The following is a 14,307-nucleotide window of genomic DNA, read 5'->3' on the forward strand; positions in this document are numbered from 1 at the left end:
TGTGTGTGTGTGTGTAGTTCAATAGAGCAGAGGCATCGGCTCCTGGTTAAATCGAGTGTGTGTGAGAGAGAGCCATCTGTAGAAGTTGTTGTGAACAGGGTTTTGTGTTGCTCTGAGAATTCGCTACACAAAAGGAATGTATCATCGATCCAAATAACATAATAACGTAACCGAATGTGCTGTGGAGATAGATCAATACGGAGCTTAAGATACAGTGATTGCACTTCTGTCTTCAGGGACTAGGATGCCATTCTTAACACAAAGCAAGCACAGGGACTGCTAAGCAGAGAAAACAATAATAATTTAATGTACACCCAAAAATGAAAAAATGAAATAAAATGCAGAGACTATAAGAGACAGTGTCAGTTACGGCCGATCTCTTTCTGGTTCTTGCTTTTACTCTCTTTCTTTCAAGTTATGACCACTTGCTCTGTTACTGACACGCCACATTTCATCAACGCCCAGATGGAACAGAGATGCAAAAAAGAAAACCACCACAATTACTGAATTTTTCACATACAGTGATACCTCGGGTTACATACACTTCAGGTTACATACGCTTCAGGTTACAGACTCCGCTAACCCAGAAATAGTGCCTCGGGTTAAGAACTTTGCTTCAGGATGAGAACAGAAATCGTCCGGCGGCAGCAGGAGGCCCCATTAGCTAAAGTGGTACCTCAGGTTAAGAACAGTTTCAGGTTAAGAACTGACCTCCGGAACGAATTAAGTACGTAACCAGAGGTACCACTGTATTTACAGGTACAGCCCAACATGGACTCCTCCCCGTTTGCAGAGTGAAGAGCTGCTTTCACAAAACCCAGGGATTAATTTGAACTTTTGGCTCACCGGGAAGCTTCCTCACAAGGGAGTGTGGCCCTCAGGCTGAAAGAAGTTATCTACCTCTTGCCCAGAGGTTTTCCCGTGACTGTGATATAAATAACCAATGTACATAACTAGCTGCATTCAAGCATTTAATATCACATAGTTTGGCCCTTAGATTCAGGGTGAGCCAAACCGGCTGAAGGGCCAAACTACAGAGGGAAAGGCATTCGTGACCGAGCGACGTCTAGGAAAAGCTAATTCTCCCTTTGTTTCCAGCCCTGTGACGTTTATTGTCAGACAGAGGGAGCCCTACGGTATCCTGTTTGGATTCCAGGGTGACTGTCTGCTTCACGCACCAACGGGCAGCTCTTTTAAGACCCAACAAACGTATTAATGATCAACAGTATACAAGAGAGCGTGTTCATCGTAAATAACCTTCCCCAGGATGACTCAGCAGCCGCAAAGGAGGAAAATGCCCGTAATGAGAAGACGGCTAGTCTTTCATTCGCTGGCCATTTACTGCTATTATCAGGCCTGTGTTTAAAGCATTCATCAAAAACAACCAAGAGTGCTTCGTGAAACACGGCTTTGTGATTAAAATCTAATAGCTGCTGGAAGAAAATAGGCTGGCATAAAGTGTCTCTCGACTAAATCCGACTCCCTGTGTAGAGTTATTTGGCTACATGTCAACAACCTGCAAACATATACATACGACGCTGGCCCAATATCTTTTGGCACCTGAGGCGAGCCACAAAATGCCCACCACCACCAGGGAGGAAGATGGGAGTGAAGATCTACAGTTGGAACAGAAGGGGAATAAAGATCATATTGGAAATGGTTGAAGTGGGAATCAAAGGCCGCCACTGGGTGGGGGAAAGGGCCCCATTCTGAATCACACCTGGCAGGTGCAGAAGCCAGGAGACCCCAGAGGGAAGCCCCACCATTTCTTCCTTAGAAGTGGGAGGAGACCAACAGCACCTCACAGAATCAGGAGGCGCTGTCGAGGAGGTACCAAGAAGTGCACTGCAGCCATCACTACTACTACATGTCCTAAACCCCTGGCCTGCCTGGCGGCAAGTCAGTAGGTCAAGCCCCCAGTCCAGGGTCAGTCCACGTGTCCAAAGTCCAAACTGGAGCACAGCCCCGCAGAGATACTGGAGCATCAAAGCTGAAGTCCATCAACATGGGCAGTTGAGCAAACTCAGCTCTGCTGACCTTTTGTACTTTGCGTGCTGATTGCAACATCTGGACTTGATGAAGCAGGTGACTCTCATCTGCTCCAAGCCTCTTCCCAGAGCTAGCCAGCCCCACCTGGCCAGCTAGGGAGCTGGGCTGTGGGCCCTTGCTTGCCTCAGCCTACTGGAGCGCCACTCTCACTGCTCCCTATGCCTCAGAGTCCACCGTGTTTGTAGAGACACCCTCTGGCTCTGGAGATGGGTCTTGCTGCTCTGGTTCCTGTGCACTGACCCCCATCCCCTCAACATCCTCTGTCACCCTCTGAGTACTTCCTACGTCAACCTCTCCTTCCCCATCTCCACCTTGCCCTGGTGTGTCCCAGTCTCAGCTACACCCCTCACTGGGATCCTTTTCTTCCTCTTCCTCCTCCCCATAGTCCTGCCAGTTCATGACATCATGCCACATTGGCAGTGCCTGATACATATATGTATAGAATACATTTCCTTTCCTGGTTTTAGCTCCTCCAGCCTTTATTCACTTGGCGGGCAAACATATACTAATTTTTTCATTCTATTTTGTTCTCTGCATAAATATCAGATGGTTGTCATTTCTTGCACACTACCGTAGTTTTTGCTCTATAAGACGCACCAGACCATAAGACGCACCTAGTTTTTGGAGGAGGAAAACAAGAAAAAAATATTCTGAATCCCAGAAGCCAGAACAGCAACACTGCGCAGCCTGCATTCGCTCCATAAGGTGCACACACATTTCCCCTTACTTTTTAGGAGGGAAAAAGTGAGCCTTATAGAGCAAAAAATACGGTATTTGAATTGCTGTGAGATTGCATTGAACTCTGTTTATTATTTACTGCGTTTGTTGGGTTTTGCCTATTTTATGCTTTTTGGGGGGGATGATATTATTATTATTATTATTATTATTATTATTTTGAGAGAGAAATGTTCACCAATCTCCAGTGTTACTGATTTATTGCGAGCTTCTTTAAGCTCGACGCTCTTGCTGGAGAAGCAGAATACAAATACCAAACCGAAACTGAACTACCCAAGCGCAGTTTTACCTCAGGTGAAGCTCCAGCTGCGAGTAAAGGAAGTGAAGGAAGGCCCTCCGCGCCACAATCTCTGCGTGGCAGTCATTGACCACGAGCCCTTGGTCGTTAAGGTATTCGCCATTTATGCACTTGGTACCCGATGTCAGCACAATAACCTGAGCCTGCCGGACATCCAAACCTGTAGGGAGGCAAAATAAATAAATAACAAAAAACCACCACACACACACAAAACCCCACACTGCGCCACACCACACCGGCGGTCTTTTTTAGAATCGCCTGGCAGCGTTAACACTCATAATTGCTCGAGTACTTAAAGACCACGCTTTCATGTGGCAGTGGAGACAGCTCTAATAGGGTGATTACACGGCTCCTGGAATATGCAGCCATCTCGCATCACGACACTACTGGAATAATGTGGGATCCCATTTCAGTCCGGACTGCTAATTCCTAGATAAAAGCCAGCCAGGAAGTTTACTTGTTGAAATCAATAACTACATCGCAAGAGGTGTACATCCCTGTAAGGAGGTAATAAAAGACTCTCTTGCAGTACTGATAAATAGTAGCCTGCTGGGTTTAGGGTGGTTTTTGTTTTTTCTAATGGCAACATACATCCCTTGTAATGTGAGCTTTCATTTCTGTGCCACTGGAAGCACTAAATAAAAAGTAAGGGAGTTTTAGAGCTGCTCTTCTTTAGAAGTTGTACAGAAAACACAGGCCTTCCTTTTCGGCCAGGTCTCTGTTTTGTCTTCCACCAGCTGCTATTGAAGTGTTAGTTGTTTGCCCAGATAGAGGTGCATGCAGAATAAAATCTTCAGCTGGATCTCCCCCTGCTCTCAACCTCTACCCTTCTACACTCAGTTTACTTGCCCTTTAATAAGCTCCGTTGTTTGTTTGGTTATTTTAAATAACTTCAATTCCTGGCCTTTGTCCTAAGACCTTAGGCAGGTTACATCTGAACCTCCAAGTGTCCCTGTTTTCCACGGACAGTTCCGGATTTACAGAAGCCGTCCCATTTTCTGATTTGATCCCAGAATGCCCTGCTTTTCCTTAGGCAATCCCTATTTTCATTGGAGAAAAGTTGGAGGGCATGGTAGGGCATCCCTATTTTCACCTGAGAATTATTGGGGGGTATGGAGTTATGAGTAAGGGATGTGGGTGGCACTGTGGGTTAAACCACAGAGCCTAGGACTTGCTGATCAGAAGGTCGGCAGTTCAAATCCCCGCGACGGGGTGACCTCCCGTTGCTCGGTCCCAGCTCCTGCTAACGAAAGCACCTCAAAGTGCAAGTAGATAAATAGGTACTGCTCCGGCGGGAAGGTAAACGGCGTTTCCATGTGCTGCTCTGGTTCGCCAGAAGCGGCTTAGTCATGCTGGCCACATGACCTGGAAGCTGTACGCCGGCTCCCTCGGCCAATAAAGCGAGATGAGCGCCGCAACCCCAGAGTCGGTCACGACTGGACCTAATGGTCAGGGGTCCCTTTACCTTTACCCTTATGGAGTTATGAGGCCTACAAACCAAGGAGATAAGCAACTATTCAACCTTTAGAAGACATCTGAAGGCAGACCTGTACAGTAATACCTTCGTGAACGTCTGCCTTGTCTAGCATCCATTCCAGCAAACATCTGCGGCAAACCTGGAAGTACTGAAATGTGTTTCTTTTGGGTTTGCCACTTGCGCATGTGCAGAAGTGCAAAGCTCCACGCTCGTGCACAGCTGCAGCGCTTTGCCCTGCATTCTTTTCAGCTAGCGTCTGTGGCTCCAGAACGGATTCTGGCCGCGAAACGAGGTACGACTGTATAAGGAAGGTTTTTTAAATGTTTAATGTTTTATTATGTTTTTTTATGTGTGCTGGAATCCACCTTGAGTGTTTGAAGCAATCCAGTCAGATTGGCGGGGTGCAAATAATAAAATTATTATAAATATTATTATGGAACAGGACATCCCTATTTTCATCGGATAAATGTTGGAGGGTATGTTACAACAGTAAATATATGAGTGATCTGGAGAAAGGGAAAGGACCAGTGGAGGAAATTTATCCTGTCCTCTACTGAGTCTTGGCAACCCAGATGGTTATTGGCTCATTATATATAATGTGGGGCCTGACGCCACCTTTCATATCTGCACTGAAACCACGGGCCATTAGACTACGAACCAAGGCATTAATGAGTGACGGCAGTGATTAACAACAGCTCATCGTCAGCATACTTTTGAAGGAATCGTGCATAACGGAAAATGCTCGTAGCAATAGGACATAAATTCAGAAGCACATCTGCAAGGAAACTAGTGTTTCCATCTGTAGAGAGATAAAAGCATTCTTCCTCCTAGCGTAAAACATTATCCTTTCTTTTATTTATTTGGAAACCTAGCTAGTTCTGATTCCTTAAGGCTCCAGGTAGGTTTCAACACTGCAGGGGTGGGGGGAGCGAGTTCAGCCGTCAGTTATAAATCAAGCTATGAGAAACATTAACTAAACAGCTAAAACATTCCAAGTAACAGACTGTAGTGGTGACCTCCAAAAACTAGCTCAGGCCAAGATGATCTTAAAAGAGGATCAGGCTGTAGCATTCTCCGAATAAAAGGAATTCCACGGTTGCAGGGCAGGCACTAAGAACGTCACACTTTATGTGTCTGTCCCAATATGAAGCATATTGCCATATTTATTCATTAGATTTATGTCTTGCTTTTTCAGATGGTTTGCAGCATTTTACAGTTTTTCTTTTACCCTCCCGTGTTCCTCATCATGGGGCTCATGCCTCCAAGACCTCACCAACTCTTATAACTCGATCCCTCTGCTACCATTTTTATTGATCCGTAGAATCGTAGAATTGTAGCGTTGGAAGGGACTTTGAGAGTCATCTAGTCCGACCCTCTGCAATGCAGGAATCTCAAATAAACATCCATGGCAGATGACCATCCAACCTCTGCTTAAAAACCTCCAAGGAAGGAGAGTCCACCACTTTCCAAGAGAGTCTGTTCCACTGAACAGTTCTTATTGCCAATTTAGTCAGAATCTCAATTCTTGTAACTTGAATCCACTGGTTCTGGTCCTACCCTCCAGAGCAGGAGGAAACAAGCTTGCTCTCTCTTCCACGTGACTGCCCTTGAGATATTTGAAGAAGGAGAAGAGGAGTTTGGACTTGATTTCCTGTCTCTCACTCTCCTTAAGGAGTCTCAAAGAAGCTAACAATCTCCTTTTCCCTTCCTCCCCCACAACGAACACTCTGTGAGGTGAGTGAGGCTGAGAGGCTTCAGAGAAGTGTGACTGGCCCAAGGTCACCCAGCAGCTGCATGTGGAGGAGCGGGGAAGCGAACCCGGTTCACCAGATTACGAGTATCTCCTCTCCATCTCCTCTTGCCCAACTCCCTCAACCACTCCTCATAAGGCTTGGTTTCCAGACCCTTGATCATTTTGGTCACCCTCCTCTGCATACTTTTTGTAATCCATTAGATAAAATCCATTATCCTCATAATCAGAATCTGAAACCAGGGTTTCAGGTAGATTTGTAGGCTCTGGGTGTGAAGGAATCTGGGCAATGTTAACCACGTAAGAGTTTATTTTTGGTAGTGCATCACTCATATATGATTGCTTCTGTATCTACGTGTGGTAGAGGTCTGTGGCTACTCTCAATCCCAGGTCCCTGATAGAATCATCTGCTTGCTACATGTGCCCATGGCAGTTATTGGTATACACTTAAAATGTTTCACATGTATAGGTAAAAAAACAATAATCTGGAAAGACGCATGATCCAAGACGCATGATCCAACATGATCCAAACTGTTGATTTGTAAATAGCAGAAACATTCAGAGTTGATTTTTAGTGTAATAACAATTGTTTTTTTTGCTTTTTCCCCTGGCCGACCAAATGAAGAATGCTACAGTCACTCTAAGTAATTAAATAACCATTAAAAAGAATTAATCATAACACACATGCACACACACTTGCAGTTTACTGTTTTTATCCTGCTTTAACCCAATTTTTGCAAAGCCTTATTATAAGACTCACTGACCCTAGAATCACACAATTTAAAATAAATCGGGAGAACTGAACTTCATCCTTTGTTATAACCTTGACACCTGATACATCTGTCTGACAAAGTCTTCTGAATATATTTCTTTCCCCTTCAAATCACTGCATGAAATAAAGCCTTACACCTTCTGGGGATGATGGGGGGGAGTGGGGAAAGACTGGATGAAATTAGATATAAAGGGTGAACAATTTATAAATGGAGGGTTTTAATATTGGGCTAAACCCTTATAATAGTTTTCAATTTGAAAAGGAAATGAAGCAAGGTAATAGGGGAGAATAAGGAGGAAGAGTTGCTTTGTCAGCCATGTGCTGGTGAAGGGGTAATTTAAAGTGGGGAGAAGGGACATAAAAACCCAGTTTGCATGTAATGCTAAGCCAAACCATGACATATCACTGACACTGGAGTGCCAGGTGCAAATTAATGTCTGGGAGCGAGCAAAATACAGTTGAGGAACAGAGTTCCTCTAGCTCAGGGGTCAGCAACCTTTTTCAGCAGGGGGCCGGTCCACTGTCCCTCAGACCTTGTGGGGAGGCTGGACTATATTTTGAAAAAAAAAAATATATGAACGAATTCCTATGCCCCACAAATAACCCAGAGATGCATTTTAAATAAAAGGACACATTCTACTCATGTAAAAACACGCTGATTCCTGGGCCGGATTTAGAAGGCGATTGGGCTGGATACGGCCCCCGGGCCTCAGTTTGCCTACCCACGCTCTAGCTCATGCTCAGTCCAGAAATTTGTTTTCAGTACCAGAAGTGAGTTTCCTGTCTCATGAAAATCCCCTCCTGGTTTCCCCCTCAAGATTTCTTCATCTCAGCCACTTAATTTAGAAGGTGAAGATTTAGAAGGAGGCTGTTTTGTTGTGGCCATGGTGGTTAAACGACTGGGAGTCAGAAATCTTGGTGATCTACTCAGTACTTTTTTGGGGGGGGGTTTACGCAGGGGTACGCATACCTCTAAACATTTTGTGAATCTACGTTTGGCCTCATTGAGGGGCAGTATTTCAAGATGTGTAGGAAAATGATAGTACCTCTAAACATTTGTTTTTAGAAAAAAAGCACTGGATCTACGGCAAATCACCCAGAGATCTATCATAGAATCATAGAATCATAGAGTTGGAAGAGACCACAAGGGCCATCAAGTCCAACCCCCTGCCAGGCAGGAAACACCATCAGAGCACTCCTGACATATGGTTGTCAAGCCTCTGCTTAAAGACCTCCAAAGGAGGAGACTCCACCACACTCCTTGGCAGCAAATTCCACTGTCGAACAGCTCTTACTGTCAGGAAGTTCTTCCTAATGTTTAGGTGGAATCTTCTTTCTTGTAGTTTGGATCCATTGCTCCGTGTCCGCTTCTCTGGAGCAGCAGAAAACAACCTTTCTCCCTCCTCTATATGACATCCTTTTATATATTTGAACATGGCTATCATATCACCCCTTAACCTCCTCTTCTCCAGGCTAAACATGCCCAGCTCCCTTAGCCGCTCCTCATAAGGCATCGTTTCCAGGCCTTTGACAGATCTATCAGTAGATCCCAATCTACCTTCCCACTCTGGGGTCAAGTTAAATTGCGGGGGGGGGGGGGGAACGGGGACGGAGAAGTAAGAGGGGACCTTCCAGAAGATAAATAAACTAAAAGAGGCAAGGTCTTACCGGGACCGTTTAGATTCCTGATAACTTAGATATACAACTGGAAGCAAAACCCCAGCTTCTAAGACACCAGCGTCTTTGCCAGCACTGCTATCTGGGATTTTAAAACTCAGGAGTGGCTCACCTGTGGCTCTCTATATGTTGTTGGACTACAACTCCCATCATCCCATTGGTCATGCTGGCTGGCTAGGGCTGATGGGAGCTAAACATATGGGGGACCACAGATAACTGGAATACTGAAAGTAGGATGCATAAAAAGTATGTTCTTGGTAACGGTCAGTTATGGACTTTCCCCTTATTGTTTTGGGTGGCAGTTATGGTCTCAAATATGTGGAGTGGCTAATCAGGCTGGGCTCCAAGCCCCAGCTTTCAAGGAACCATTTCCCATACGATGACAACTGGTTGTTAAAGCAATCCTAAGATCTGCTGAAGCTGAAAATCACTTTGAGGGTTAAGTTCCTTTTTCTTTAGGCATTTGGCCTCAACTGAACCCTTCCTTAAAACCCTAATCGGTCTCTAATACGCTAGCGAATAGTTTTGTAAATTGCAAATGTTTTCCGTTACTTGTAACACAGCTTTGCAAATAGACTCTTATCAGCAATGCAAATGATTTCAGCCTTGTAAATAACCCATTATCAGCAATGCAAATGTTATCAGTCCCATGTAACCTAATTTGCTCTCTCTCTGAAAGATGAAATTTTGCTACCTGCTTGTTCTGCCTGATTGAGAGATCCATGAAACAAGGAAGCTCATGTGCCCCGGGAAAAATATATAAATAAATGTATGTATGCAACGAACTACTGTACAGTACACCTTCATTAAACCAAATATTTTTGTTGGACCTTTCTGCTAGGGTGGGTAAGAGAACTCCCAGTTTCTTCTCTGGAAGGGATGAGGCTTTGGGACAAATTGACAGAAATCTGAAATGGCAGAATTAAGTTAGCCACCCAATCCTATTTGTGTCTCCATGTGACAGCCCTTTAGATATTTGAAGATGGCTACCATATGAAGATGGCTAGCATGGGGGCTGACGTGAGCTGTAGTTACCAAAACATCTGCAGGGCATCAGGTTGGGGAAGACAGATCTGTTTCCCCTCATTTCCCCCTTCCTCTAATGGTGATGACTGACGTGAACAAGTTGTTCGGTAAAAAGAGAGAGCTGGAAATAATGATAGATTAAAGTCATCCTTGTGAATTATTCATGAGGTACAATTTCATGTAATTTTCAGTGCTGGTTCATATCTAGCTGGTAGGCAATAATTTGCTGTTCTTTTTTGTTTGTTTTCTATTTAACAAATCAATCAAACGTGTGTGTGTGTGTTTTCTAATCATGCTGAACTTCCAGCCCCACTCTTGATTATTTTATTCATTTTATTGTTTCTGGAATAGAGCTCAACTGAACTTTTCTCAAAGCCAAGGTAGTCTCATTCCAGGCTATATCTGTGCCGTCCTTTCCCATAGTGACTTTATGGTGTTCATTAGACCATCCTCTGCCAAGGATATTGAAAAAAGAGAAAGGGATGTTCTATTGGGGTATGCAGGAGAAAACGGACCTCTCCCAGTTCATGTTATTGGCAAACATCACTTTCTACATCAGCATGCTTAGAATGGCAGTCTAAGGCCCCACCGCCCCAACCACTATGAAACCCGTTCATAATGCCATTACCCTTTTAGGTCCAGTCGTGGCCAACTCTGGGGTTGCGGTGCTCATCTCGCTTTAGTGGCCGAGGGAGCCGGTGTACAGCTTCTGGATCATGTGTCCAGCTTGACTAAGCCACTTCTGGCAAACCAGAGCAGCACATAGAAACGCTGTTTACCTTCCCGCCGGAGCAGTACCTATTTATCTACTTGCACTTTGATGTGCTTTTGAACTGCTAGGTTGGCAGGAGTAGGGACCGAGCAACGGGAACTCACCCTGTCACAGGGATTCGAACCGCCAACCTTCTGATCGGCAAGTCCTAGGCTCTGTGGTTTAACCCACAGTGCCACCCATGTCCATTATGCTTATTTCCGTGGCACTCTCTTTGAAGTGAACCCAAACCATCACATCCCACTTCTGTCGGCATTTTACATTGCCACCAACTCATCTGCCCAGAACTCCAGGAACCTGTCTTTTAAAATTGCAGTTGCCACCCTAGATTCCACTAAATCAACATCCATCTTAAGAAAGTCACTATTTTGCATTAGGTGACATTCCACCAGGCATTCCAGGCTTTCTTTCGTGATAGGCTTTTCCATAGCAACCGCATATCCTCTGCTGAGGATATGAAAAAAGAGAGAAAGGCCTGCTGCTTTGGGCGGTGTGTGCAGAAAAAAACTTGCAGATGGAAGATCTCTGTGAAGTTTGATAGCCAGCCCTCCCTCTTCTCCCTCCAGCTGCATCCTGGGGAGGAGTTGAGCAGGTGACAGGAAGAGGTAGGCACCGGCAGCTCAGCTGCTTCCTGGAGTATGCCAGTGCTGGTTATGGCTTGTGCCATCCATGCAGGGTAGCGGCAAGGGCAGGAAGTGTGAGTGGAGAGTGGAATTGCCAGGATGGCATGGAGGCAGCAGCGTGGGGGAATTGAAAAGGATGTTCAAAATATCTTTTGTAAAAAAAAACAACCCAGAAGCTTTTCCTTTGGGAATTATAGGGACAGAACTACCAAAAAATTTATTCATGTATGCTACTACAGCAGCAAGAATCCTACTTGCCCCAAAGTGGAAAGAAGCAGAAGTCCCAGCAAAGGAAGAATGGATACAAAAACTTCTGGAATATGCAGAAATGGCAAAACTTACTGGAAGAATAAGAAACCTAGATAAAAAACTTTTATAAAAGAATGGAAATGGTTTGTTGAATATTTACAGATAAATTGCAAACAGATAAAAGCTTTGGCAAGATTATTGGAATAACCTGCAGTTTCATAAGAGTATATATTTCAAGTAGATAATTAAATGAATTTGAATACGCGGAGGATATTAAAAAATAAGGGACTGCAGAAAGAGGGGGAAGGAAGTCAAACTTTGAAATGTTAAATTGATTATAGAACAAATGAAATGTATAAACTTGAAAAGTACAAATAAAAACAACAACAAAAAAGCAATGTGGGGATTCCCTGAGGGGCTTCTTGCCCTGGAAGCAGAGCCTAAGACAAGGCCTGATCCTGAGGCCTAGAGATCCTAATGAACCTCACAGAGAGTGGGCTGATAGGGAGAAAATGACTCTCTCTCTCAGGCAAATTTGCTCTTATGTTGGATCAGCTCTCTTCACATCAGTGGGGAGTTCAAAAATAGCAGTGCACCACATTTTACATCCCTGTTCACGCAAGAATAGGCACCTTATGTCATCCCTAATTAGAATTCTCTTGCTCAGGATCGCCACGAATCCGATGTTGACAGAACGGGGCATAAATCAGAGTGGCAACAGAACTGATTAAATGTTTGCAAGCAGAGAATGGCTCCACGGGAGAGATTAAAATAATCAAATATGTATAACTGCACTAATTGATGCACTAAGGTAAGAGGAAAATGGCCTGGAAGCTCGCAAAAGGTGTAAACTCAGAGAAGGTTCTACGTGAAGCGGGGAAAGAAAGCAACTGTTGTATTAAAACGAAGATGGCTTCAGCACAATGAAAGGCAAGAAAATCAAGGAGGAGAGGGGATTATTATCAACAACAAAGGCTACTTAGAGTGGAGGAGGGCTCCCCAAGGAAGACCCAAAAGACCCGCTGCTAAGTGGTACATTTAAATCTCAAATTGGGAAAGAAAGGCACTCAAGGGTGTAGTACGGGGAGCAATCCAGCACTTGCGGAGGCATGGATGTGATGACTTAGCAGTCTTTTCCGCTTCTGGTTTCTATGGCCCATTTCATTTACTCCCCTGTCCCCTCTGTGAACAGAGAAGAAGGAAAACTGCTGGCCTGGCGGAGAGTATGCTGATTTAGCAGAATCATATGCACCTCTGCCCATGCTTCTGAGGTGTTGCATCTGCCTCCATCAGTGTGCTGCAGTGGGGCACAGGAAGCTGTGATTATAGTCTCCACCTGTGCCATACATTTAAAGCAGTATCATATACCACCCTCAACAGTTGTGTCTTCCTCCAGAGAATCTGGGAGCTGTAGTCTGTGAAGGCTGCTGAGAGTTGCTCAGAGAACTTTATCCCCCTTCCCTCAAAGAGGGGCTGACTGTTGAAGCACTCTGGGAAATCATCCCTCTGTGAAGGGTCTCCTGATCATCTCTTCATTCATGGACATAGGTTAGGGTCAACATCAGGCCCCTGCTAATGCTAACCAAGCCCCTGCCCCTGTTCCACACACCCCAACATGGCAGACCAAGCTGCACTAAGTGGATGGGTTTCCCACCAAGCCTCTGAATAAGCTTAATTCTGGGGCACTGTGGAAAATTCAAAGGTTGGCTTGCAGCACTACTACCACAGCCAGAGAACCCTGTCAGGGCCAGCTGGTAGAGGATGGGATCTACTAGAGGATCCTTTGCCCAGGGCCACCTGGAGCAAGCCCTGACCCCAGTTATCTGCATGCAGAGTGTTCCACACAGATCGCTTGAAATTGGGCAGGCAGCAGCTCTGCTGAGCTTTTGGTGACTCCTGAAGATGCCTTTATTCTTTTGTGGGTGACTGATGCCAAACCTCAGGAGGTTATTGTCACAAAGCTACCGTGGCTATTGCTGCATTATACTTATTTATTGCCACGTGCTTTCGCTCGTTTTGTTTTAATGCACTGTTTTATGAAGTTGTGTTTTAGTGATGTACACCACCTTGGGATTTGTATGAAGGATGGCGTAACAAAATGTTAAGCAAGCAAACAAACAAAAACACAGCACCTTTGACCCTCCAATTCAATAGTGGCACTGCACTGGATAGGTAGTCTACACATACGCTATGTTAGGGCAGGCAAATCACAGTATGGTAAACATGGATGCAGAGAGGCACAATCTCAAGGCTTCATTGTGAGAGCTGCTACCCTCCTCCTATGGATCTTGAGGGTCTTCAGAGCCCCAGGAGGTTGTCTTGCTCTTCAGTTGACTTCATTGGCTTCAGTTGTCCCATCCTCAGAGCCCTTCTGAGATCTGTTTCTTTAAGCAGTTTTGCTTCCCCATTAAGCCCTCTGTCATCGGACCATCGGACCATTTCCTCCTCCTCAGTTCAGTTTGCAATGGCTTGGTCTCTCCTACCCTGAACATGCCCACATTTCACTGGACCCCAGAGCGGGACTCTCACCCTCGTGAGGAGAGGTACAAAGACCTTCCCCCTGTAAGCAAGCGCAGTGGTGGCTGATGCTGTTGCCTTTTTTCTCATCGACAGAGAGGAAGTCCCACACCATTTTGCGGTCATACGCCCTCCTCTGCTCTTTAAAACATGGCAGCTAATTTGTGTTACTCCACATCTTCTACAGCATCCATTTTTGTGTGTGTGATAGATGCCCATAGCACTTTCCCAAAATTTAAAATGCACCCGTTGGCCCCCAAAAGTTGGCTCCCCCTGCTGCAAAGTGTGTCTGATGTAACGCAGCCCCCCAGAACTTGTTTGTGGAGGAGTTTTGTAAAGCACGCATGCTTGGCTTTGCTGTT

The 14,307-nt window shown here is 45.1% G+C and overlaps 1 protein-coding gene across 5 annotated transcripts in view; it reads right to left on the reverse strand.

Moving 5' to 3' along the window:
• ADARB2 (adenosine deaminase RNA specific B2 (inactive)) overlaps nt 1-14,307 on the reverse strand; it is a 367,014-nt gene that overhangs the window by 50,228 nt on the left and 302,479 nt on the right. For all 5 annotated transcript variants that reach the window (XM_083466812.1, XM_083466815.1, XM_083466814.1 and 2 more), the window contains one exon: nt 3,074-3,242. In XM_083466812.1, coding sequence (XP_083322938.1) covers nt 3,074-3,242 — 169 coding nt within the window. The remainder of the gene's footprint in view (nt 1-3,073; nt 3,243-14,307) is intronic.

Source organism: Podarcis liolepis, assembly GCF_965112155.1.
Source record: "Podarcis liolepis genome assembly, chromosome: 12".
NCBI lineage: Eukaryota > Metazoa > Chordata > Lepidosauria > Squamata > Lacertidae > Podarcis > Podarcis liolepis.